At 38.3% G+C, this 24,575-nt stretch overlaps 1 protein-coding gene across 1 annotated transcript; it reads left to right on the forward strand.

Annotated features, from left to right (window-relative positions):
• Positions 1-1,630: 1,630 nt before the first annotated feature.
• On the forward strand, positions 1,631-3,281 carry LOC137248066 (uncharacterized). Its single transcript, XM_067778948.1, has 2 exons — positions 1,631-2,735; positions 2,801-3,281. Exons 1-2 carry the CDS (start codon positions 2,409-2,411, stop codon positions 2,918-2,920), a joined length of 447 nt encoding a protein of 148 aa, XP_067635049.1. The 5' UTR covers positions 1,631-2,408; the 3' UTR covers positions 2,921-3,281.
• Positions 3,282-24,575: the final 21,294 nt, after the last annotated feature.

The raw sequence follows: 24,575 nt of genomic DNA on the forward strand, positions 1-24,575 counted from the left end.
TATGCTGTTGGAATGCCATGTGATTCCGATCAGCATATTTACTAGCGTGACAGAGGGACGAGTCTGGGAGCCACTCATTAAAGGAAGGTTGGAAAGGACGCGTTTCCAATCCTCCAGTGCTCCCAGCTTAAGGCAACAAAATTGGAACTTATGTTTTTCAATTATATGTGTATTTTAAGCTTTCGGAATGTCTTGGATGTTGGAAATTGAAAATAACGTGTATCCAATCACCCCTCAACTTTGTTTAGTAAAGACGCTGTCGGAATGCATGAAGATTCCGATTAGCACAGCTCAACATATAATGGGAGGTTGAAAAGGACGTGTTTCCAATCCCCCTTGCTCCAACTTTTATTTGGCCTTATTTTCGTTATTTTTGTTACACATTATATAATTTTATTGTTATATTTATGCTGTCGGAATGCGAATGATTCCGATCAGCAACAGTAAATATCGATTTTCTTTTCCTTAGGGCCGGATGCATTGTATTTTGCTGCTACCATTATTACCATTCCCTTTTCGCGCTCCAGTATCGGTATATCATGTAAAAAAATAAAAGAAAAAAAACTATCTTATTGGAAGGGTTTTACAATGCTCCAATAAACTTTTTTTAAAAGTATTGAAGTTATTACTACTTTTTATGTGATTAGGAAGTTCATTGAAATATTTCAGGCCCTTATATATATGACCGTCCTAAAAAGATTCTTTTCCGGCAAACGCAGCAAACCCATTTCCCAGTACTGGGGTCAGGAGAAGGACCCGGATTGGGGTCGATACCTTCCCGGAAGAGAGAGTATGGCGCAGACCCGCTGCAAGGATCTGCTGGGGGTTACAATTTGTGGGAGAGACGCAACAAATTAAACATGGAGTCCGCCTGCTCATTGCCCTCCACTCCCCTGTGGCCTAGGACCCAGGCCAACAGTACTACGTTATGTGCTCCTAATTGATTCAGCTTTTCTACGCACTGAAGGACGAGTGCTGACTTTATTTCGAACGCCGCAAGTGCCTTTAGTGGAACCTGACTGCCTGACTGAGTATGGCAATTCTTTCATTGGGGTATCAGCGCTGAAGGTTCAGCTTAGCGCACTAACTTATGGTGAATACTTCCGCTCGAAAATGCTCGGATGTGCTTTTAGAGTTACTGATATTTTGGTTCTGGGTCCGAAAACTCTGGCTCCAATCCCCTCTGGCGTCTTCGATCCATCTATGTACCTTCCGATCTTGAGCCTAGTAATACATTGCACCCGCCTATACATATACAGCCGTACCAAGAGACGGAGCAGCCCATTACATATTGGCACAACCGGAGCACTGCTGGACATCCATCCTATATGAAAGCTATGCATTCAAAAGTGTTTGTACCAGTGGCTGGTGCACACCGAACTGGACCAATGTATGCTGTATTGAGGCCTGCACAAATACCAAGCTATGTTTATGTAAATAATGTTACTGCTAATGTCAATTTGCACGGTTGAGCACATACAGTACCTACGTTTATACAAGGTGGAACACCACACTACCTAAATGGCGATGTAGCCACCGATCAGGTTGTTGTAAGAGATTAATTAAAATATGTTATTCATAAACACTGATTCTTATATTTTGTTTTGGTTTTTACTTTAGAGTCAACCTGTTATATAAGCGATGTCAGCTATGCCTGTAACTTAAGCGCCTTCAGATGTAATAGTTACCGCGGACGCGGTCACAGGAGTAGTTCACTACGTGGGGATTACACTAATCAAGGTCTTTCAATATCGGAAGGTTTTCCAGCACTATAACACACCAACAATATGTGCAATCACTCGAATAAATTGTACAACAAACGTTAACACCACATCATCAGCCAGCAACAACAACAACAAACGCAACAAGTTGAAACTTCTAAACAATTAATGACTAGTGAACCACCAACATATCCGCAATATGCGCAAACATCAACACCAACATGTGTCGCCTACTTTGCAACACGGTGAAGATGGCCAAGGCCATTCTGATTCTAATACTGATAAAGGCGAACCATTGGCAAATTTAAAAACTCAAACAGACCACGAAAAATGTTGATGATGGTATTAATTCTAGTACGGATAGAACAGAATTTAAACCTAGGAAAAAAGCTAAAGTTGATAAAAACTTAACCGAAGATGACAATGTTTCTAATTCTAATACTAAGGAAGATGAACCTTTGATAAATATGAAGCTTAAAACAGAGTTATCAAAAAATGACGATGATGATAATGATGTTGATGCAAAGTCCATTGTTGAAAATGATGAAAATTATGAAACAGAATCTGAAAATAGTATGAGTGTGGATTATAACCTGAAGCAAAACTGTCATATCCCGTACGACCAGAATTAGATGTTAAGAAAAGAGCCTACATAAAGAGGCTCAGTATATTTATGGAAAATTTATCATGAGACAATGCCCAATGTATGTATTTCAATTAAATTCAGCACATTGTTGGAAGCATCTAAACTTTATGCATCGTGTAGAGAAACCAGAACATTTACAATTTAAATATAACGAACGTGGTGCAAAATGTAAATTTTGTGATATTCAAGCAGCTACACCAAGCTTCAACAAATTATTGGACCATGAGATTTCTCATATGCCTAATAGTCATTATTTAAAATGTAAATTATGCGATTGGAAGACGAAAATACATTCAAGTATGAATTTTCATTTACGTGTACAACACGCTGAAACAATTGATGTAACAACGAAAAGTTTAGAATTGAATGTTTGTCCATATTGTAATCACAATGGAATTTACGCAAACACTTAATACATCTTTTCTATGTTTAGAATGTGGTGAATAATTTAGAACAAATACAAGTTTACGTGTACACCACAAGATTTGAACGGAAATATCTTGAGGGTATGGTTACACCTATGTGGCATCTACAAGCTATTTATAATGACTAGTATGGAATGAATCCGGATATGGAAGAAAACGGAGGTGACGAAATGAATCACCATGCTTCTTTCGATTCTGGTGATACTCCTGACATGCTTCCTAATTTCCCTACGTCTGATGTTACTATACCTACCAAACTAATATGACTGCAAACTGATGAGCAACACTACCAGCGCAGGAAAAATAAGAACTTCAAAACAAGGTTTCGGAAAGGGCACGACTTTGAATAGACGTTAATGTATTTATATAGTTTATAAATATAAAAATTCACATATGTAAAGTTCGCTAGAGTAATAAGGCAATAATTTAAATTGTAAAAAAACATTGTATATATGAATAATTTATAATTAAATATTATCTGAACATAAAGGACGCGTTTCATTCATAGAAAAAGCGATTTGACAGAAGGTAACCGATACGGGTAACCGATAGGCCAGTTACCCGTGTTGTTGTTGTTGCATATGTTTTGGTTAGCGTTAACGAAAACATAACTGATGAAGTAACTTAAAAATGTAAATAACATCGAGCGAGAAGGAATGTCGAAAACACAATAGGCATGAGCGAGAAAGCGAGTCACACGTACACTATTTTGAGAAAGCGCATGCGTTACCTTTTTCACGACAGCAATGTAAAAGTCATTAAGACGATAATTGGTGAACAAGTTATTGGTGACGATTAAGTAATCGATTAGGGAACGGGTACCTGTCTTGTAGGGTTGGTAAGGTTTACAATGTTCGAAACTCAAAATGGTTTCAGAAAGGGCACGACTACGAATGAGTTTATGTCTTTACATATGTAGTTTGTACATATAAATATGCACATATGTAAGGTTTACTAGAAAATTAAGGAAATTATTTTTAAAAACCATTGTATACATAATTTATTCATAATTAAATATTATTTAAACAAAGGGACGCGTTTCATTCATATAAAAAGCGAATTGACAGAAGGTAACCGGTACGGGTAACCGATAGGCCAGTTACCCGTGTTGTTGTTGTTGCATATGTTTTGGTTAGCGATAACGAAAACATACCTAATGAAGTAACTTAAAAATGTAAATAACATCGAGCGAGAAAGCGAGTCACACGTACACTATTTTGAGAGAGCGCATACGTTACCTTTTTCACGACAGCAATGTAAAAGTCATTAAGACGATAATTGGTGACCAAGTTATTGGTAACGATTAAGTAATCGATTAGGTAACGGGTACCTGTCTTGTAGGGAAGGTGGTGGTTTTCTGACAGATGGCGATCATGCCAGATCGCCATCCTGTACTTGCGGCGAATTCGACTTGGTGGATTTTGCGCGGTGGAGGCTGCCACACGTCCATGAGGAGACCCAATAGTGAATTTAAGGGTAAATACAATTCATTAATTTTGTGGTTAATTCAATATAATACAATTCCATATAGTAAAATACAGTACAAGATACGGAATATATATAAATTCATGGATATACGTATGTACAGGAGGGAGATGGGAAGGGTGGCAGCCTACGCCGCGTAAACCCGTTGCTTTCTGCAACTACTATAGAAGATGTGTACCAAATTTCGCAGAATATTCAAGAATATTAACTAGACTCTGTAAAAAGTATGTCTATTTCGGCTGGACAGAAGGATGTCAAAAAGCTTTCGTTTATCTAGAGGAAGCATTAATTAGTCCAAAGATCTTGCAATATCCAGATTGCAACAAAGAATTTTGTATAACAACAGATGCTAGTGGTTATGCTTGTGGCGCAATCCTGAGTCAAGAATACGAAGGCAAACAATTACCAGTTGCCTATGCTTCAAGATCATTCACAAAAAGTTAAATTAATAAAGCTACAATAGATAAAGAATTAGCAGCAATTCATTGGGCCATAACTTTCTTCAGACCATACGTATATGGCACAAATTTTCTAATTAGAACTGACCATCGATCCCTAACATATTTGTTTTCAATGAAAACCCCTTCATCAAAATTAACTAGAGTAAGATTGGATTTGGAGGAGTATGACTTTGAGGTGGAGTACACAGCTGGAAAAGAGAATTACGCAGCCTACGCGTTGGCGAAAATAAATATTGAGAATTTAAAATGTCAGTGGAAGCATGTAAAATACTAAAAGTCACTACAAGATCGGAGACTAGAAAACCAACCAGTAATTAGATAAATGAAAATAAAATTCACATAGACAACCCTATAATATATGAAGTGCTAAATAAATTTGAAGTAAAAAGACATATCAATTATATTTCAAAAAAGGAAAGAAAATTTGTAGCACAATAGATGCAAGCAACCTAATTATGGAGGATAAGATTGACTTAGGACAATTCTTTACCAGGCTTACAAAAGAAGCCGGCAATTTAGGTCTTGTAAAGATACAGTTGTCCTTAGGGGACAAATTGTTTAAAGATAACTATACTCGAGTAAGCAAATTTAAGGAGATAGGTACCAAAGTTCTCAAAAATCTAACAATACAACTAACCCCAGAGGTTATGAATGTGGCAGGTCCCGGGAAAATTAAAGAAGTTCTTCATAAATATCATGACGATCCTATCTGGGGAGGCCAACCAGGAATAAATAGCATAACAAATAAAATCCAACAAAAATATGGGTGGAAAAATATGAAAAATTACATAAGAAAATATATAAAACATTGCATCCACTGTCAGAAAAAGAAAGTTAACAAACATATAAAAGAACCAATGGCTATAACGGAGACACCTCCGAAATCACTTGACATAGTCCAAATTGATACAGTTGGACCATTACCAAAATCAATTCATGGAAATGAATGCGCGGTTACTATCGTTTGTGATTTAACTAAATACTTGGTCGCAATTTCAGTCCCAAGCAAACACGCTGTGACGGTTGCTAAAGGGCCCATTACTGATACTTAGCATAAACTTGACTTGACTTGAGAACTGTTCTGTTAAATGAACATTGCTGTTACTGATTACTCAAAACTTAGCAAAACTTAACTTGACTTAGAAGCCTGTTGAATTTTGATTTTCTATGTAAGTTCTAAGTGACGTTTACATTTTGACATGCCATTTGTTTGTTTCCATTTCATTTTGACATTTTGTCATACGAATTGACATTTATTATAGTTTTACTGATTGTTTTAAAAAAATTTTACACTCATAAATTTAATTGTAGTACTCAAAATTAAAAAAAAAACATAATTAAAAAAAATAAAAATATTTCACAATAAAATGACAGCTGGAAAACAGCTGATTATGATGCCAGATTGTATGCGCTAAGTGGATTATAATCGTGGCTAAGTTGCCAAGTTTATGGCAAGTCAAGTCAAGTGTATGCTAAGTATCAGTAATGGGCCCTTAAAGCTGTATTCGAGCACTTCATTCTGATTTAAGCTGGAGACATTGGTGCTTTATCGGTAACCGTATCGGTAACCTTATAACAGCTGATTCGAACAACCTTATGAGGATCAATGCAATCGATTATTGGTGCCGCTAAGGTCGTAACCGTGTCGTAGCCAACCAATTGGGTTTTGGTTTACCGTCGTAACAGCTGATTACGTTAGCGATACGGATACAGCGATACGACATACGGCACCAATGACTCCGGCTTTATGGTTGTATGAAAACAATCATGACAGACATGGGAACAGAATACAAAAATAAATTATTTGGGGAATTATGTAAACTTCTAAAGATTGAACACAAAACTTCAACACTTTACCACCATCAAACTTTAGGAACTGTTGAAGGTAGTCACATAACGTTTAATGAATATGTACGTTCTTACATATCTAGTGACAAAGACAATTGGGATGAGTACCATAGGTATTTCACATATTGTTATAACACAACACCATCTACTGTACATAAATATTGTCCTTTTGAGCTCGTATTCGGAAAAAACCCCCAAACATACGAATTCCTAAAAGAATATAAAATAAGCCCAATCTATAATCATGACAAACTACAAATAGCACAACAAAGAGCTATGAAGTTAGTTCAGGAAGCCAAAAGAACACAAAAATTAAATTACAATAGAAGTAGCCATAGTATAAAAATAGATATAGGAAGCTTAGTATTAGTGAAGGACGAATCAAGTTATAAACTTAATAGTACATATAAAGGAAAATATAAGGTAGAAATTATAGATAGTAAAAATAATTACACTTTAATTCCCTATAATGTAGAAAATATAAATGAAAATAAGAAAATTTTAGTTCATAAAAATAGGCTTAAACCGCTATAATAGAAAAATTAATTACAATAGCACATTTGAATAAATAAAACCATTCCACTTTACTCATACTCTCCATTAAGTACACAATATGAAAAAAAAATGAAGTGTAATGAACCAGGGTGAAAGTGGGCCTAGGTGAGTCTCCGCCAATATAGATCCTCAGGAACTCAACCATGAACCAGAACACCGACTAATCAACAACTTAGTTCTCCGAGTACGTATAGGGTTTAAGGAGCGGGTACTCTGTTTGCTACTACCAGATAGTCTTCAGCGAATGAGGGTGGGAACTTGATCCTGCACTGACTTTTCCTCGGCTTCACATAAAAATTTCAAACAGAGATTTGAAAAAAATTATTTGTGGCCAACAAAGGTTACACCTGCTAAAAATTAAATTTGCCTGATCCTTACCAAATCCTACAAACTCCAAGTTGAAACCTGCTTACCTCCGTTGTCATACCAATAGCCTGGTTAAACTCTTCCGGCCGCTCTGTGGAAGGCTGAAGGTGTTGTTGCCATTCCGTCATAACCCACCCAACCTGCTAAAAGAAATCATATACGTTTGCTCTTTTAGCCCAAAAGAATACCTACCATTGCCTCCGCTAGCAACTATAGAAAAGATTTACACCATCGTATCCATATTAAATTTTTCAACTTAACTTTATTACAAAAATGATGTTATTTCCGTTCCCTGATTTCGTTCTCCACAACTTACTACTCAATATACACCTACATGGATACGTAACCTAATATTTCATGTTAGTGTGTATCATCATACCAATTTTGAAACAATATGATCTCAGCAAACTTACAGCAAAATAGCCAAATCAAAAAAAATATGTACAATATCAAACAACTTCTTAATATATGTATACATATGAGTGTCTGATTAAACATTCTCTGTTTAAAGTTTATATCAGCTTCCAATCCCTCTCTCTGAATTTAACATACATATTTCTGTTCTCATTGCCTCTATGAACAATGCTGGTTCGAGCGACTCTCAATATCGCCAAATATTTTACTAATCGCTCTCTATTAAAATTCATACATACTAGAGTATTAATGTAAACCTAACAGCTTACATTCCTTTTCCAATTGTAACATTTCTCGTATCTACAATATATCAAGAATAGCATAATCTCTCTCTGTTAATCTCTATATATACAAAAGAATTAATGTAAACCTAACAGCTAACATTCCTTTTCCCATTTATAACATTTCTCGTATCTACAATATATCAAGAGTAGCATAGTATCTCTCTATTTAATTTCAAGTTCACAAAATTTATGCTGCAGTGTGGTAATTACACATACATACTAATGCAAAATTTAAAAGGTTATCGCCGAGAGAGTGAGCGAGTGAGCGAGATCAATTACTCAGATTTATTCTCTACGGCTAATAATCGCCGAGTTCTATTACAAAGCTCTCGTTTACTCACTATATGGTAATTGAAACGTTTAGTGCTTGAAAACGAGCAAGCAAAAACAAAAGTCACTGTTAACAGCTGAAGTTAAAGCTAATGCCTTTACATATTAAAATAAAATAATTTAAAAAAATTGTTTAAGTTAAACGGTTTTATTGAAAACAATACTTACATGAAGTAATAATAATACGAAAAGCTAGAAAATAATTAGGTAGGTCCTAGGTACTAGTCATCACACTCCTTATCAATCTATGGCGTTGATCAGACAATTAAAAACAATCAAATGGTTTGACATACCAGTCACGTGTACACCGATGGCTCCAAGTTAATGGAAGCGGTCGGGTCTGCTGATTACTGTGCCGATCAAGAAATAAGTTGATCTTACAGGCCACCAGATTACTGTAGCGTCTTTCTGGCAGAATTATAGCCGTGAAGAAAGCAGCAGAAATATATACATATATTGATAGTGAGTCAGCGATTATGGCAATAATCTCACACAGTACTTCATCAATAAGTGTCCTGTAATTAAAATAAGCATTGAAAAACTGCGCTCAGGCCGGACTGTACGGGCTTCCCGGTCATAAAGGAATAGAGGGTAAGGAAAAGGCCTTTGAGTTCGCAAAATCGATGCTAAACTTCCCAACCAAGAAATCATAAGGGGACAGGTGCATATGATCCACAAGCAGGAATGGCGTGGGCAGAAGCGCGGGGCTGCGAAATTTCTAAGATTATGTGCAAATCCTACAATATTAGACTCACAAAGCGGCTTATGACCTTCTGGCGTCACATGCTAATAAGTTAAGCCTCGTCAGTAACATCAGATGTAGAAAGTGCGAGCTGCAGGAAGAAACGGTTGAGCACGTTCTGCGATCGTGGCCTGCACTCACCAGGTCGAGGCTCCTGCTATTAGGGGCGGCAGAGTGTCCAGATCTCGAGGTAGCAATGAAGCTAGGTCCTCGCAAAACTTATAGCGAGCTGTAGAAAGAAACGGTTGAGCACGTTCTGCGTTCGTGGCCTGCACTCACCAGGTCAAGGCTCCAGCTATTAGGGTGCCAGGCAATAAATAATTAGTTTCCGATTGTATGCGTGTGTTACATGTGAGAATCGTCGGTGCGGAAATTGGCATTAAAGAGGTTCCACACCCAACAAAAAAAAACAAAGAAAATTCACGCCAAGCTATTGCACCAGCTAGTACATATCGATAAAGTGGAAAGCGGTAAATCCAAACAAAAAAGGTGTTAGCTTACCGCAAGCTTCATGCGAATTTCGGGGAGCTAAAGCGCCAAATACACGACACGAACATTTCCGCGAACATTCCGCAATCTTGTTCGCAGCTTTGGCCATACACCATACGAACTTTTGGCCGAACATTAGTTCTCTTTCAGACAGCGATGAATACGGACAACAATTGTGCTGCAGCAATATTGCTCGCTGTGGCAATTAAGCGTAAAAAAAAGAGAGAAGATCGCAAAAAAAGAATTTGGTGCAAAGAATGGTTTAAAAAACGAGCACTTCTGGAATTCACGTCACAAAATGATTTTAAAAATTACGTTCGTATGAGCAAGGCAACATTTGACCAACTTTTACAAAAAATTTTCCCACTCATAACGAAACGGGATACAATAATGAGAGAAGCGATTCCCCCTCATCACCGCCTTGCTTTAACTTTGCGCTTTCTAGCTAGTGGCAATAGCTTAGAAGACTTAAAGTTTTTGACAGCAATTGCGCCACAAACGATTGGGAAAATAGTTACAGAGACTTGTGATGCCATAATAAGTCAATTGAAAGATTTTATTAAGGTAATTATTTATTGATTAAAGTATTTGTTTTCGACTAAACAAGAAAATTTTCATGTGTACATATGTGTTTCTGAAAATTATTGGTTTTTTGAAGTAAAAATAAAAATAAATTATTCGTCCGTTTCAAACGATGCAAAGAAATTTTGTAAGTTTTCTACCGAGCTCGAATTAATGGATGATGTATCTTCAACGATTCGTACGTTTTGTGTGACTTGAGTTGACATTCTACTACTGTTTATGGACGAGCCGCTACTTAAAGGAGTCGGAACTCTTATTGTATAATTCTGCATGTGTTGGGGCACCGCGTAGTTAAGTTGCGTAGACGTGCGCATTGGGTATTGCGGAATGACATTTGGTGTTAATATTTGACTTGGGTTAAAAACATTTTGGATTTGAATCGCGTGTCTAAATTCCAATGCTCCCAAGCAACCTTGAAATAAAACATCTGATATGATTTTTCACGCAATCGTTTTCTGGGAGGCCTCCATTTCACTATATTGCCAAGCCCACGATTGAGCCAAGGAGTCACCTTCTGTGGGTTCGCGGCTGTTGGCAAGTCTCTCGCATGCAATTTTAATAAGTATCTTCTTCAGAAACTTTTCTTTTGCTTGGTCGAACAGTGAATTCCTAAAAAGAAAGATTTATAAGTTTTTCATTACTTTTCAGCTTCCACAAACAAAAAAAGATTGGAAGGTAGAAGCGAAAAATTTTGATGCACGCTGGAACTTCCCAAATTGTATAGGCGCAATTGATGGAAAACACGTCAATATAACAAAGCCACCTGGATCTGGATCTTTTTATTATAATTATAAAAAAAATTTTCCATCATTTTAATGGCAGTGGTTAATGCTAATTACGATTTTTTGATGGTGGATGTTGGCAAAAATGGAAGAGCGTCTGATGCCGGTGTTTTTAGCGAAACAAAATTTTTTTCATCTCTAAAAAATAAAACATTGAAAATTCCTGACCCTCAGCCGCTTCCAAACTGCGAAGAAAAACTACCATTTGTATTCGTAGCTGACGATGCTTTTCCGCTGTTACAAAATATCATGAAGCCATTTAACCACAACACACTCAAGGAAGAAGAAATAATTTTTAACTACAGGCTTTCTCGGGCGAGAAGAAAACTATTAATTTATCACCAGAAAAGGTCACGAAAATTGTGTTAACCTGTTGCTACTTGCATAACGTTTTACGGAGGCAAAATGAGGAGACGTATTTTGAAGGTGGCTTCGATGTTGAAGAAACAGATCCCGGAGCGATAGAATACGCCGATTGGCATAATGACCATGGACTTACAGCTCTTCAAGCTTCAAGTGCAAAGAATGCATCCAATTTAGCAAAAACTACTCGAGAAAAATATTGTAATTATTTTAATACAGTGGGAGCAGTTCCGTGGCAGAACAATATATTAAATATAAGAAAGTGAATCATTTACGGAATAAAAACAAAATGAATGTTTGTGTTCACAAAAAAAAAAGAAACAATAAAATTTTGAGTTTTTTTTCTTATCTCAAATGTATTTGTATTTTCATCCTGCATTGTGGTAACGCCTGCCAAAGGTTCTTCTTGATCTTTCAAAAAGCATAGCAAATCATAGCACCAAAGAGTAGGAACATATTCATCCTCAGCACCATCACCATACTTCAAACTATCTCTCTTTTTTTTATTCACGCCGGTTTTGCACCCGCAAACTACTTATTTTTTTTATAACTGTATCCTTTGTGGCATCAGGATCTACTTCTTTTAATTTTTCGATTAAAGTCGCATAATCATTATTCTTTTTAATTCTATTACAATAATCTTTGCTTTTTACTTGCCACAATGATGGCAAAGATTTATACATTTCAATAAATTCACTCAGAAATTTTTTATTGTCCATTTTACTTTTCCGCGCACGTCTGTTCCGTTCAGAAATTAATACGATTATGAGCTATTTCGCCATACACGCACGAACAGTTCGCGCAAATGTTCGCCAAAAATTAAAATATTTGGATTTTTGGCGAACATTCGCGCGAACTGGCAAACACCACCATACACGACAGAAAAGGTCGCAGAAACATGACATAACGGGAATGTTCGCGGAAATGTTCGTGTCGTGTATTTGGCGCTTAACGCTCTTTTCCACGTTCGACGTTGTACCAACATCGAAAAGTTGTCCTGCAATAAGTGGAGATAATTTGATTGAGATCGTAGTTTGCTAACCAAGAATGCAACAACTACATAATTGGGTGACTTGGGATTCCTTGTGTGGAAAAGGATATCAAGGTACGTACGTGTACATTGAATGTACTACCCAAAAAAATCCTTGCGCCAATATTACAGCCATTACGAAATTATACAAACCCAGGGCCAAAAGCAAAAGGCGCCAGCACCATCACCTCCATCGTACTAGGAACAAAAGGCAGAGGCCCACCTCAACGGCCTCTGACTGCACCGGCAGTGACCACAAAAGGCAGTGGCCCACCTCAACGGCCTCTGCCCATAACCAACAGCAACAACAAAACAGCAGAGGCCCACACCAACGGCCTCTGACTGCACCGGCAGCGACCACAAAAGGCAGAGGCCTACCTCAACGGCCTCTGGCCATAACCAACAGCGAAAACAAAAAAGCAGAGGCCCACACCAACGGCTTCTGGCCATAACCAACAGCGACAACAAACCAGCAGAGGCCCACCTCAACGGCCTCTGGCCATAATCAACTGCGACAGCAAAACAGCAGAGGCCCACACCAACGGCCTCTGACTGCATCGGCAGTGACCACAAAAGGCAGAGGCCCACCTCAAAGGCCTCTGGCCATAACCAACAGCGACAAAAAAACAGCAGAGGTACACACCAACGGCCTCTGACTGCACCGGCAGCGACCCCAAAAGGCAGAGGCCCACCTCAACGGTCTCTGGCCATAACCAACAGCGATAACAAAACAGCAGAGGCCCACACCAACGGCCTCTGACTGTACCGGCAGCGACCACAAAAGGCAGATGGCCACCTCAGCGGCCTCTGGCCATAACCAACAGCGACAACAAAACAGCAGAGGCCCACACCAACGGCCTCTGATTGCACCGGCAGTGACGACAAAAGGCAGAGGCCCTCCTCAACGGCCTCTGGCCATAGCCAACAGCGACAACAAAACAGCTGAGGCCCACACCAACGGCGTCTGACTGCACCGGTAGCGACCACAAAAGGCAGAGGCCCACCTCAACGGCCTCTGACTGCAACGACTATAACAACAACAACTAAGGCGGTGAGTTCATTCCGTAATACGGACAATTTAATAACATTACTACTTCGTAAATACTTTGTATAAGATGGCGGGGGGATCTGATGATAAAAAAACTTGCGATTCGCATTTCACCTGCACTGTATTTAGTAGTTATTTAATTTTTTTTGTTAATCATAAAATTACAATTGTCCTTATCTCAGCATAAGTAATCTTTGCCAAAAATTGATATATTTGAGGATTTTGTTTTTTTGACGAACAAATGTAGCCTCAATAATCAGATAAGCAGAGTATGGCCTTAGTAGCTAACTAATATTTGTTGAGAACGTCTATTCCGGGTTACGGTTGTTATACTTTATGCTGCGTTGGTGTTAATATTTTGTTTTAAAGCTGGTGTAAATCATATATGAATCTCTTCCATATTACCAGCAGTAAAAATAGGCATAATGTAGTTAAGATACATAGTAAGTACAATCATTACCAGCATACAAAAAAAAAAGGGGCGGGGGGCGTGTTACAAAATGCATTCATACAACCATAGTTATAAATTCATCCAAAAGAACGTACGCATGCAGTCCTATTAAATAAATGAAAACAAAATACGAAATATTTAAAGGACTACATAATACACACATACATAAATGTAAGTGCGAATACATACCTAACCTTAGATCGATCCTTTACGAGGATTGGATTAATCCACAAATCTCCGAGTCCCTTACATTGTTTACGCCTTTTTACCATTGCATGTCCTTACGGATGTCAAAGTGAGCATAATTTTTAGCTCCTTTTTACATCCAAAACAAACAAAAAGCGAGTAATCTTCCACACATCCAAATGGAGCAGAAATGGAGTGATGAATTTTATCTCCAGTACGAGGGTAAAGTGAGGAATGTTTAGTTTGTCCAAATATACACAGAAAGAAAATGAGTACACAATCCAATTAAAATTCAATTTATTATTAAAATTATACATATTAGAATAATGAAATAGGTTAAAAAAACAAAAGAACTAAATTTATATTCCACTTTAGATAATTACATATTGATTAATGGATCATTTATGTATAAATTTTATGTTTATGAAGAATTGTTATTTCGTGGAGATTTAAACGAATATGTTTTGCGGTAAAATGTTGCCTTACATTTACGAAATGTTATTTTCATAGCATTTTCATATTGCCAATATGATGCAAATTTTTCTTTCAGCGATTCTGCGAAAAGAGAAAAAATTTCATGTATATATGTACATTTATTTACTTATTTATATAAGTTAGATAAAATATAGTCATTCTTACCGAAAAGGAAATAGCTGAATAATTTATTTAAGCAAAACGTTGTCGTGAAATATTTTTGATCAGGCTTTCTCAATTTTAATTTTATCAAACCTGGATTTTATATAGCTAATCTGGAAAACATAACAATAAAGAGCTTTTAAAAGACCATTCATAATTTAAAATATTGGGGAAAAAATGCTCTTACCACTTCTGAATCAGACTTGGTTTTAATCAACTCTTCTGCAGAATTTAGTTCAACTAGTGAACGACTTGGAAATATTTGTAAATCTATATAAGCTATAAACATAAAATTTTTCAAAATAAATTACAGTAATATTGAACTAAATATAAAAAAAAATAAAAATAAATTATAATAAAATAAAATTCGCTAAAATCATAAAGATTAATAAAAAAATAAAATAAACTAAAAGGAAGAACAATACGATAAAATTAAACTAAGTTCACCAAAAAAATAAAAAGAAAATAAATGAAGACATACTAAAATTAAGGTTAATCTAAATTAACTTAAAGTAAACTTGAATCAAGTTAATTTAAAAATAAATAAATTGTAATGATAGGGGAATGAAAATAAATAAAATTCGGTTGTAGTGCCCATTTAGCGGCACCAGATAGAATTAAGTTCTTTATTCAAAAGTTGTTTCTTTTATACAAAATTTCTATGAGCTAAAATACTTACTTACACTAATACTTACAAACTAAGTGTATAACATACATATACGTTCAGTTCCCTGGGAGCTGCATTCTAAGCATAAATAAAATTAGCAATGGAATCTGCAACGCAAGCACAAATGAATCATGTTAATAATTTTTCTACAGGTAAAGTCTTGTGGCGAGCAAGCTCCAAACAGTAGCATATAAAGGTTCAGGTTACCAGACGATGGACGGGGTACAAAATATATGTTTGTACAAATGAATGAATGTGTCAATAGAATCTCAGGCCGTACCAAAGCGAACCAAAATATATGTATGTACAAACTAATTAATATGTATGTAAGAGTCAATGCATTTTAAGACATTTTGAAAGAGTAGACATATATAATTTTGTACACGAAATATATTTGGCTGCTCAAGTTATGCTATTAATTTTTGAATCCGTTTGTGCTTACTTTGTTTGTTGGATTTTGCTTTTTTTTTTGTCAGTATGTTATGACATTTAGCTTGATTTCCAAAGAATAGTTTACATTTGTTTTTCTCTTTTGTTTTGTTTTATATTGTATTTTTCTTTTGCAAATAATAAAAATTTTCTTTGTGTTTACAAAATTAAAGTGATCTTATTCTGTTTTTATGTATTACAATTTTCTTATTTTTATTGTTTTGATTTATGTTTGCTATGTTTCTATTTTCTACATTGTTTTTATCGATATTTACTACTCTAAATGGAATTATAGTAAAATTATTATTTTTACTTATGGATTTTTTCTACCTTATAGGGTATTAATAAAATTATTTTTCCTATTCTACCGGTCATAATAATATTATTTTTTCTATTCTAAAATTATTTTTCCTCTCGGTATTTTATATTCTGCAGGGTCCTATATGTATGTATACTATCTACCTTATGGCTTCTCCAAAGGCGAAGTTTTCCTATCATAACTAATTTTTTGTTTTTCCTTAGCCTGTTTTACTAATTTATATGTTCTATCTTGCGCTATTTGTAACCTACACTTAATTTCTTTGTCGTAAGCCTCATAATTGTATAATGTGCTTACTGTATTTTCTCTTAAAAATTCGTAAGTCTGGGGTTTTTTGGGAAATACTAATTCGTATGGACAATAATTATAAACTGTAAATGGGGTAGTATTGTAACAATATACAAAATATTTAAGATATTCATCCCAATCGTTTTTGTCAATGGATATGTAGGAACGTACATATTCATTGAATGTCCTATGACTACGTTCAACTGTGCCTAAAGTTTGATGGTGGTAAGGTGTTGATGTTTTATGGTTTATTTTTAGAAGCTTGCACAATTCCTCAAATAAGCTATTTTTATATTCGCTCCATATCTGTTATAATTGTCTTCATGCAACCATAAACTAGGATAAAATTTTCGAATATCGCTTGGCTAGAATATATGGTCTACCCAAAACACACAAGGAGGGAACGCCACTTAGACCAATATGTTCAGTAATTGGATCACCAGCGTACGGGCTGTGTAAATATATTGTAGATATACTGAAAAATATAACGGCGGAGTCCACATATAACATCAAAAACACATTAAATTTAAAAGAAAGAATAAATAACACTTATATTAATGGTGAGGAGAAACTTATATCTTTTGACGTGGTTTCACTCTTTCCAAGCATACCGGTACAGTTAGCACTAGATGTTATATCAGAAAAATGGCCAATTATACAACAATATACGAAGATACCTAAGAAATTATTTATGGAAATAGTTACTTTTTGCATTAAGGATAATCGATATTTTAAATATAAGGATACAATTTACACACAATTAAAAGGGTTACCGATGTGGTCACCATCTTCCCCAGTGATAGCCGACATAATAATGGAAAAACTTTTAGAAACTACATTAAGAAAACTAGGCCAGAAACCACGACTAGTCACAAAGTATGTCGATGACTTATTCGCAATAGTGAACGTAAATAATATTCAAAACACGCTCGAAGCGCTTAAGTCCTCTAATAGACGTATTAAATTCACAATCGAAGAAGAACAGGATGGAAAATGGGTATATTTGGACTCTGTAATAAATAGATATGGCAATCAACTAAAATTAAAATGGTATAAGAAGCCGACGCCATCAGGACGAATCATCAACTTCAATTCCAAGCACCCGAAGTCGATGATAATGAATACGGCAACGGGCTGTATACGAGGGATGATGCAGACTTCAGATGAAATTTACCATAAAGAAATAGAGAAGGAAATAATGGATTTATTAAGGAACAGATGCCGTTCGGAGTCGGCATAAAACATGTAGGTCCCGTCCGGCCAATTTGTAGGGAAAATCAAGAGGAGCACGACGCAAATTGGAAGAGAAGCTCGGCCTTAGATCTCTTCGGAGGTTATCGCGCCTTACATTTATTTTTTATTTATAAGGAACAACTACTTTCCAGTTAAAATAATCAAAACACTGTTAAGGAAATATAAAAATAATAACAGTAAAAATATACCAAGAAACCCCATGATCTATAAGTCGTTATCATATATACCCAAATTATCAGAGCGGCTAACTGCATCGGAATGTTATGACAAAGAAAAAATAAAAATAGCACACAAACCAACGAATACTTTAAAAAAAATGTTTCAATCAAACAAAATCAGCGGTACTGTTAATAGAAAAATGCAATGCGGTGTATGAAATTCCATGCAACGGTAATAACAACGAATCTTGTCAAAGTATATACGTAGGAACAACAAAGTCCAAAATAAAAAGTAGGATATCACAACATAAATCCGACTATAAATATTGTCACCAAACTAACAACCACAAAACAGCACTTATGGCCCACTGTAAAAACAGCCGGCACGAGTCAGATTTCAACAACACAAAGATTCTACAACAAGAGCAACAATACAGCAAGCACTTCACTCTCGAGATGTTGCATATTATAAATATTCCAACTAATAGACGATTAAACTATAAATCGGACTCCGATCAACATTCCGCTCACTTATACAAACATTTACTGACAAACACACAGTACACAACTCCACGTCACGCAGTGCAGACGTGTAAATAAAATGTATGTAAACAGTATTTTATGTTTTAATGTTGATTTTTATTATTTGTTAAAATTTAAATATATTATTTGTAAAAATGTGATTTTAATTATAATTTAAATGTTTTATGTTTGTCAACAGTCTGCCCTGAAGACGGTTACGGTGTGTAGCCGAAATATATTGGAGATAAACAAAACCATATGTGCTTTATTTAACATTGACTTAGGTAGGTTGGTAGGTTGAACTGGCCGGTCCATGAGGACCTCACATAGACTGATTGAGTCCGTAGTGTTACCAGAAGTTTGTTTTTTCGACCAAACTGAAAAACCCTATCAAAAACCAGGACCTATGTTATAAAATAACTCCGTCCTCTTGGCAAATACTAGAAGCTTCCTAGGACTTAAGTCACTTGCTGCTTCTAGATCTGACAGCTGTATCACTCCTAATAGCTGGAGTCTTAGCCTGGCAAGTGCAGGGCACGAGCACAGAACGTGCTCGATCGTTTCCTCCTCCAACCCGCACTTCCTACACCTGCTATCACTGACCAAGCCTAATTTAAAGGCATGTGACGCCAGAAGGCAGTGTCCAGTCAGAATACCCGTCATGAGTCTACAGTCCTCTCTTTTTAATGATAGAAGCAACTGTGTTAGTCTAAGGTTGTAAGACCTACACATAATCTTCGACACTTTACAGCCCCGCGCTTGAACCCACGCCTTTTCTGCTTGGTCGATCATGTGCACCTCTCGCCTTCGCTTAATCTCGCCCAATCTAATTGGGACGTCTACGGAGCAAGCTTCAAGGGATGCGCCCTTTTTAGCTAATTCGTCCGCTTTTTCATTCCCATCTATTCCCATATGCCCTGGGACCCAATATAGATGTATGCTTCTCCCTGTCCCGATTCTCTCCAGAGACTGCTTACACTCTAACACGCATTTAGATGCTGTGCTATGCGAGATTATTGCCTTAATTGCTGCTTGACTATCAATATAAAAGTTAACACGGTTGCAGCTTAAGCTATTCTCTTCCAGGGTTTCTACTGCTTTGGTTACGGCTAATATTTCCGCTTGGAAAACGCTACAGTAATCCGGCAGCCTGTAGGATCTGCTTAATTCCGGATCAGCGCAGTATACCGCAGACCCTACTAGTTCCACTATTTTGGAACCATCGGTGTACACATGTATCGCCTCTTCCGCCATTTGCGCACCCTTGCGCCAACCGTCCACCTCTATTGTGGCCTTAAGATCTCCCTCAAAGTGCAGGTAGGGAATCATGTAGTCTGTTCGTCTTGTGACTGAGGACGCTATACTACTATGGCCATATGGTCGGCGCTCAAGCTGCCCCGAAGCATCGAGCCTGGTTGCGGTCGTTAACGCTTTGTTCTTTGCTACCAGGTCTACAGGTGGAATGTGCAGAATGGCATACAGTGCAGCCGTCGGGGTTGTTTTCAGGGCTCCCGTAATGCAAAGCATCGATAGTCTGCATACCCCCTCAAATTTTTTGAGGTATGTTGTTTTTTGTGTGGCTTTCCACCAAACAAGAACTCCATAGTATAGAATAGGGCTTACAATCGCTGTAAAAACCCAATGAGAAAGAGAGGGCGATAGGCCCCACGTACATCCCAGCATTCTTTTACATGCAAAGAGTGCCGTTGAGGCCTTCTTGACCCTCTCCTCCACGTTGAGCTTCCATGACAGCTTACTGTCTAGGATGATTCCTAGATATTTTGTGCAAGGTTTCTCCTGTAAGGTCACCGCTCCTAACTTAGGCCTGGTCCAATTTGGGACCTTGTACCTCTTTGTAAACAAGACCATATCCGTCTTCTCCGCATTGACTGTCAGCCCGACATTAGATGCCCAGGTATGAATATCCCGAAGCGCCCGATCCATCAAAGAACTAATCGTTGGAAGGCATTTTCCACTTATGACAATTGCAACGTCATCTGCGTAAGCCGTAAGTTTTACGGGTCCCTCATCGAATTGCCTGAGCAGTTGGTTGATGACCAGCGTCCACAGCAGAGGTGATAGCACCCCTCCCTGCGGCGTGCCCCTGTCCACTGATTTCGTGGCCTCGTACAATCCCCATTGTGATGTAATCATTCTGCAATTTAACATGCAGCGATCCATCTGATTAAGGTAGGATGTACTTTAATGTAATTAAGACCATCCATAATCGCCCATTTTGCAACATTATTGAAAGCCCCGGCAATGTCCAAGAAGACTCCTAGAGCATACTCCTTATATTCCAGGGATTTCTCTATGCTTATTACCACCCTATGCAATGCCGTGTCTACCGACTTACCTTTGGTGTACGCATGTTGTGTTGTGGAGAGCAGCTTTTCATCCACGTTGGACTTTATGTACACATCTATCAGCCTCTCAAAGGTTTTGAGCAGAAATGATGTTAAGCTAATGGGTCTATAGTCTTTGGGATACACGTGACCGATCTTCCCCGCCTTTGGTAGAAAAGCTACACGAGCAGTTCTCCAAGAGTGCGGTACATGATTCAGTCTTATGCACCCATCGAATATTATTTTAAGCCAATTCACGACCGCCCTACTTGAGACTTGTAGCATGGCCGGGAATATACCATCTGGGCCCGGCGATTTAAACTTAGAAAACGTCTTCACTGCCCACTCGATCTTGGTATCGGTCACCAAGCCCGGCACCACTAGCTCCGTGATCGAAGTGTGAGGATGTCTGCTGGTTCTTCTAAACCATCTCCCGATGGGAAATGTGTATCGAGAAGCACCTCAAGGGATTCCTCACTATCACGTGACCATTCCCCGTTCTCTTTCTTTATTAGTCCCTGGACTATGTTTCCCTTTGCTAGGACTTTTTTCAACCGTGCTGTTTCACTGGAGCACTCTATGTCCGTACAGAAACTTTTCCATGAGTTTCTCTTCGCCCTGGTAATTTCACGCTTGTAGATCCTCAGTAGATCCCTGTACTCGTCCCGACACGCTTCGCTTTCCGCGGTCTTTGCGAGTTTAAACATTTCTTTTACCTGTCTTCTTAGAAGACTCAGCTCATTGCTCCACCATGGCGGCTTTGCTTTTCCTCTGAATATTCTTAGAGGGCAAGCTTTGTTATACGCAGTCATAAGCGTCCTTGTTAGGAATTCATTCAACTCCTCCAGTTCCTCTACATTAGCAACCTCTTTGGGTTGTCCCAGTTTCGTTTCTACATGTTTCTGGAATTTAGTCCAATTCGTTGCCCTAGGGTTTCTAAAGGTTCCTCCCTTCTCTACCCTCTTTAGTGGGATGCTGAAGCATATATACGCATGGTCGGAGAAGGATGGTCTATCGAGAACCATCCAATCATACCTTGATATATCACGCTCGGAGCTCAATGAAATATCCAGAACATTGCTGGATGTTGGACCAATGTATGTAGGAACATTTCCCCTGTTGGCTATCTGCAAATTGGTTTGCAGGATGTAACAAAATAGAGATTCGCCTCTCTCGTTCGTATCTGCTCCTCCCCACGCATTGTGGTGCGCATTTGCATCTGCGCCTATGACCAACCGCCCTTTTCGCCCTTCCTCCTGTACTAGCCTTTTGCACTCCATCGGTGGAACCTCCGCAGCATGGGCCATGTAGCAGGACGCCAGGATAAATGCCTGCTTATTCTTTTGCTCAACGGCCACCGCTACGAGATCCTCGGTGGTGTAATTAGGCAGCATATATGAATGCAGCTGTTTCCTTACCATTACTACAGCTCGCACCCGTCCTTCCGTTTGTGCGTAGTAAACGCCAAACCCGCGCGCGCTAAGTCCAGAAACCTTTCCTCCCGATGAGAGCCACGGCTCCTGGATCAGCGCCACGTCAAACGAACCCTCCTCAAGGGTTAGGAGGAGTTCGCTCGACGCCACTTTACTGTGTTGGAGGTTTATCTGTAGGACTCGCAGCACCATTGGGCTGTTTGTCACCCGCATGGTATCCATACCTTAACTTTTGGTACCGTGGGGATTTGCGCTTTATCCACCACCTCAAACCGCGCGTTCGTGCCTTGCCTTTGGAGGTTTGGAACGACTTCCTCCAGCCACCGCAAGCTCGCGATGTTGTCGCACTCTATCATCTTCACACCATTATACCATCCCCCCGAATCAAAGGTTGGAAGGGGCTTACTTGGCTGTTCCCGCATCATCTTAAGCATTAAGCTAATAAGCTCCCTTTCCACAGATCTCCACCTTTCAGTAGTCATTTGTCCGAACGGACTGCTACGATCAACCAGCGCCACAGTCAGTGACTGCTTTGCCACATCACTCATCTTCTCGGGAAAAGCAGGAGTCTTAGTGTTATCTCCCTTTGGAACCTCCGAGAACACCGGAGTCTTCGCGTTAACTCCCTTTAGCGCCTCCGAGAAAGCCGGAGTCTTAGCGTTATCTCCCTTTGGCTTATCTCCTGCTTCCGTAGTTGGAACTTCCCTCTGACTGGCAGCTTTCGAGGTAGTTGCTACCTCGCTATTGGAACCCATCTGTCTTACAGCTTTGGGCCTACTTGTCTTGTCTATGCGACTGCCCTGCCTCGCGGCTCTAGGACTGGGTCCTTTCTGCCTCTTGAAAGCAGGCTTGTCGCCTTCTGCCGAACGGTGCCTCTTCATTCTGCCATTCGACGCTTCTTCCTCCTCGTACCGGTTGCAGAACCGAGGGTTTCTCGCAGCAAACCTTTTGAACTGCCTTCGACCTACTTCTACCGCTTCATGGGCCCATTCCAAGCGCTCGATCTCCACTTCTGTTGGGTCGACCACTGCTCCCAAGCGTTGTACAATTCTTAGTGCTGCACGGTACTGCGAGAGAGCTCTTTTACTTCCTCTGCTCCGTACCCTTCTCCACTCTTCTACTCCGTTTTCATTTGTGTGCTTCTCCAACACGGAGTTCATTGAATCAGCACTACTCTCGCTCCCCGAGTCCGACGCATCGCTTAATTCGTATTTGTCGTCCCTGGATTGCGACTTAGTCCTCCTCTTTACATCCTCCTTATTACGTTCAGGTAATGAGTTGTTCATCTTGGTCGTACGACCACCTGCCCGACAAGGCGGGCTCAGCGGTCCAGTATTATATACGGGGAAAGAACCGTCCGCCACAGCAGCGCCCCTTACTGCGGTAAGGCCATAAATACTTCCCGAGATGGCCCGGTGTCGGGAAGGCTCCGTTCGAATACAGCCGAATTTATCCCCTGGCTGCAAATCGTCCAATAGGCACGGTCCGCATAACATTGACTTAAAGCCGGCAAAATAAATAATTGCTTTTTATTATTTTATTTTTATTACAGTGAACGCATTTTTTGATATATTTTCTGAGATCGTTTTTCATTCCTTTCCAATAGTATTTTTGTTTTATTTTATTTGTCATGCGATTTATTCCTGGGTGGCCACCAAAAACAGGATCGTCATGAAATTTGTGAAGAATTTCGTTAATTTTTCTATTATTTGTCACATGCATAACTTCTGGGGTTAATGCTATAATTCGATTTTTGAGAACTTTGGTACCAATTTCCTTAAATGTATCTACCCGGGTATTATTATCTTTAAGCAATTTGTCTCGTAAGGACAAGTGTTGTTTTCTAATTCGTAAATTGCCGTCTTCTTTCATAAGCCTGGCAAAGAATTGACCTAAGTCAATCTTCGCCTCAACAATTCGATTTTTTATATTAATTTCGCTACAAATTTTCTTTCCTTTTTTGAAACGTAATTTCGGAGGATCGAAAACGAGGTGGACTAGTCTCTTTACTTCACATTTATTTAGCGCTTCAAATATTTTTGGGTTATCTTTGTGACTTTTTATTTATTCATTTTTACTACTGCAATCTTTATTGTTATAATTTTTGTTAGTCTCCGATCTAGTCGTAACTTTTAATATTTTACACGCTTCTACTGATATTTGTTTTAGGTCTTTAATATCTATGCGTGATAATGCGTCGGCTACATAGTTTTCTTTACCTGCGATATACTCCACCTCGAAATCATATTCTTCCAGATCTAATCTGATTCGAGTTAACTTTGATGACGGATTTTTCATCGAAAATAGGAATGTTAA

The sequence above is a fragment of the Eurosta solidaginis genome, chromosome 4 (genome assembly GCF_040869045.1).
Source record: "Eurosta solidaginis isolate ZX-2024a chromosome 4, ASM4086904v1, whole genome shotgun sequence".
In the NCBI taxonomy this organism is placed as follows: domain Eukaryota; kingdom Metazoa; phylum Arthropoda; class Insecta; order Diptera; family Tephritidae; genus Eurosta; species Eurosta solidaginis.

Coding starts and splice junctions, on each gene's coding strand:
- LOC137248066 (XM_067778948.1), top strand. CDS start 2,409: ATGAGACAATGCCCAATGTATGTATTTCAATTAAATTCAGCACATTGT. Junction 2,736..2,800: donor CGAAAAGTTTAGAATTGAAT/GTTTGTCCATAT, acceptor TTCTATGTTTAG/AATGTGGTGAATAATTTAGA.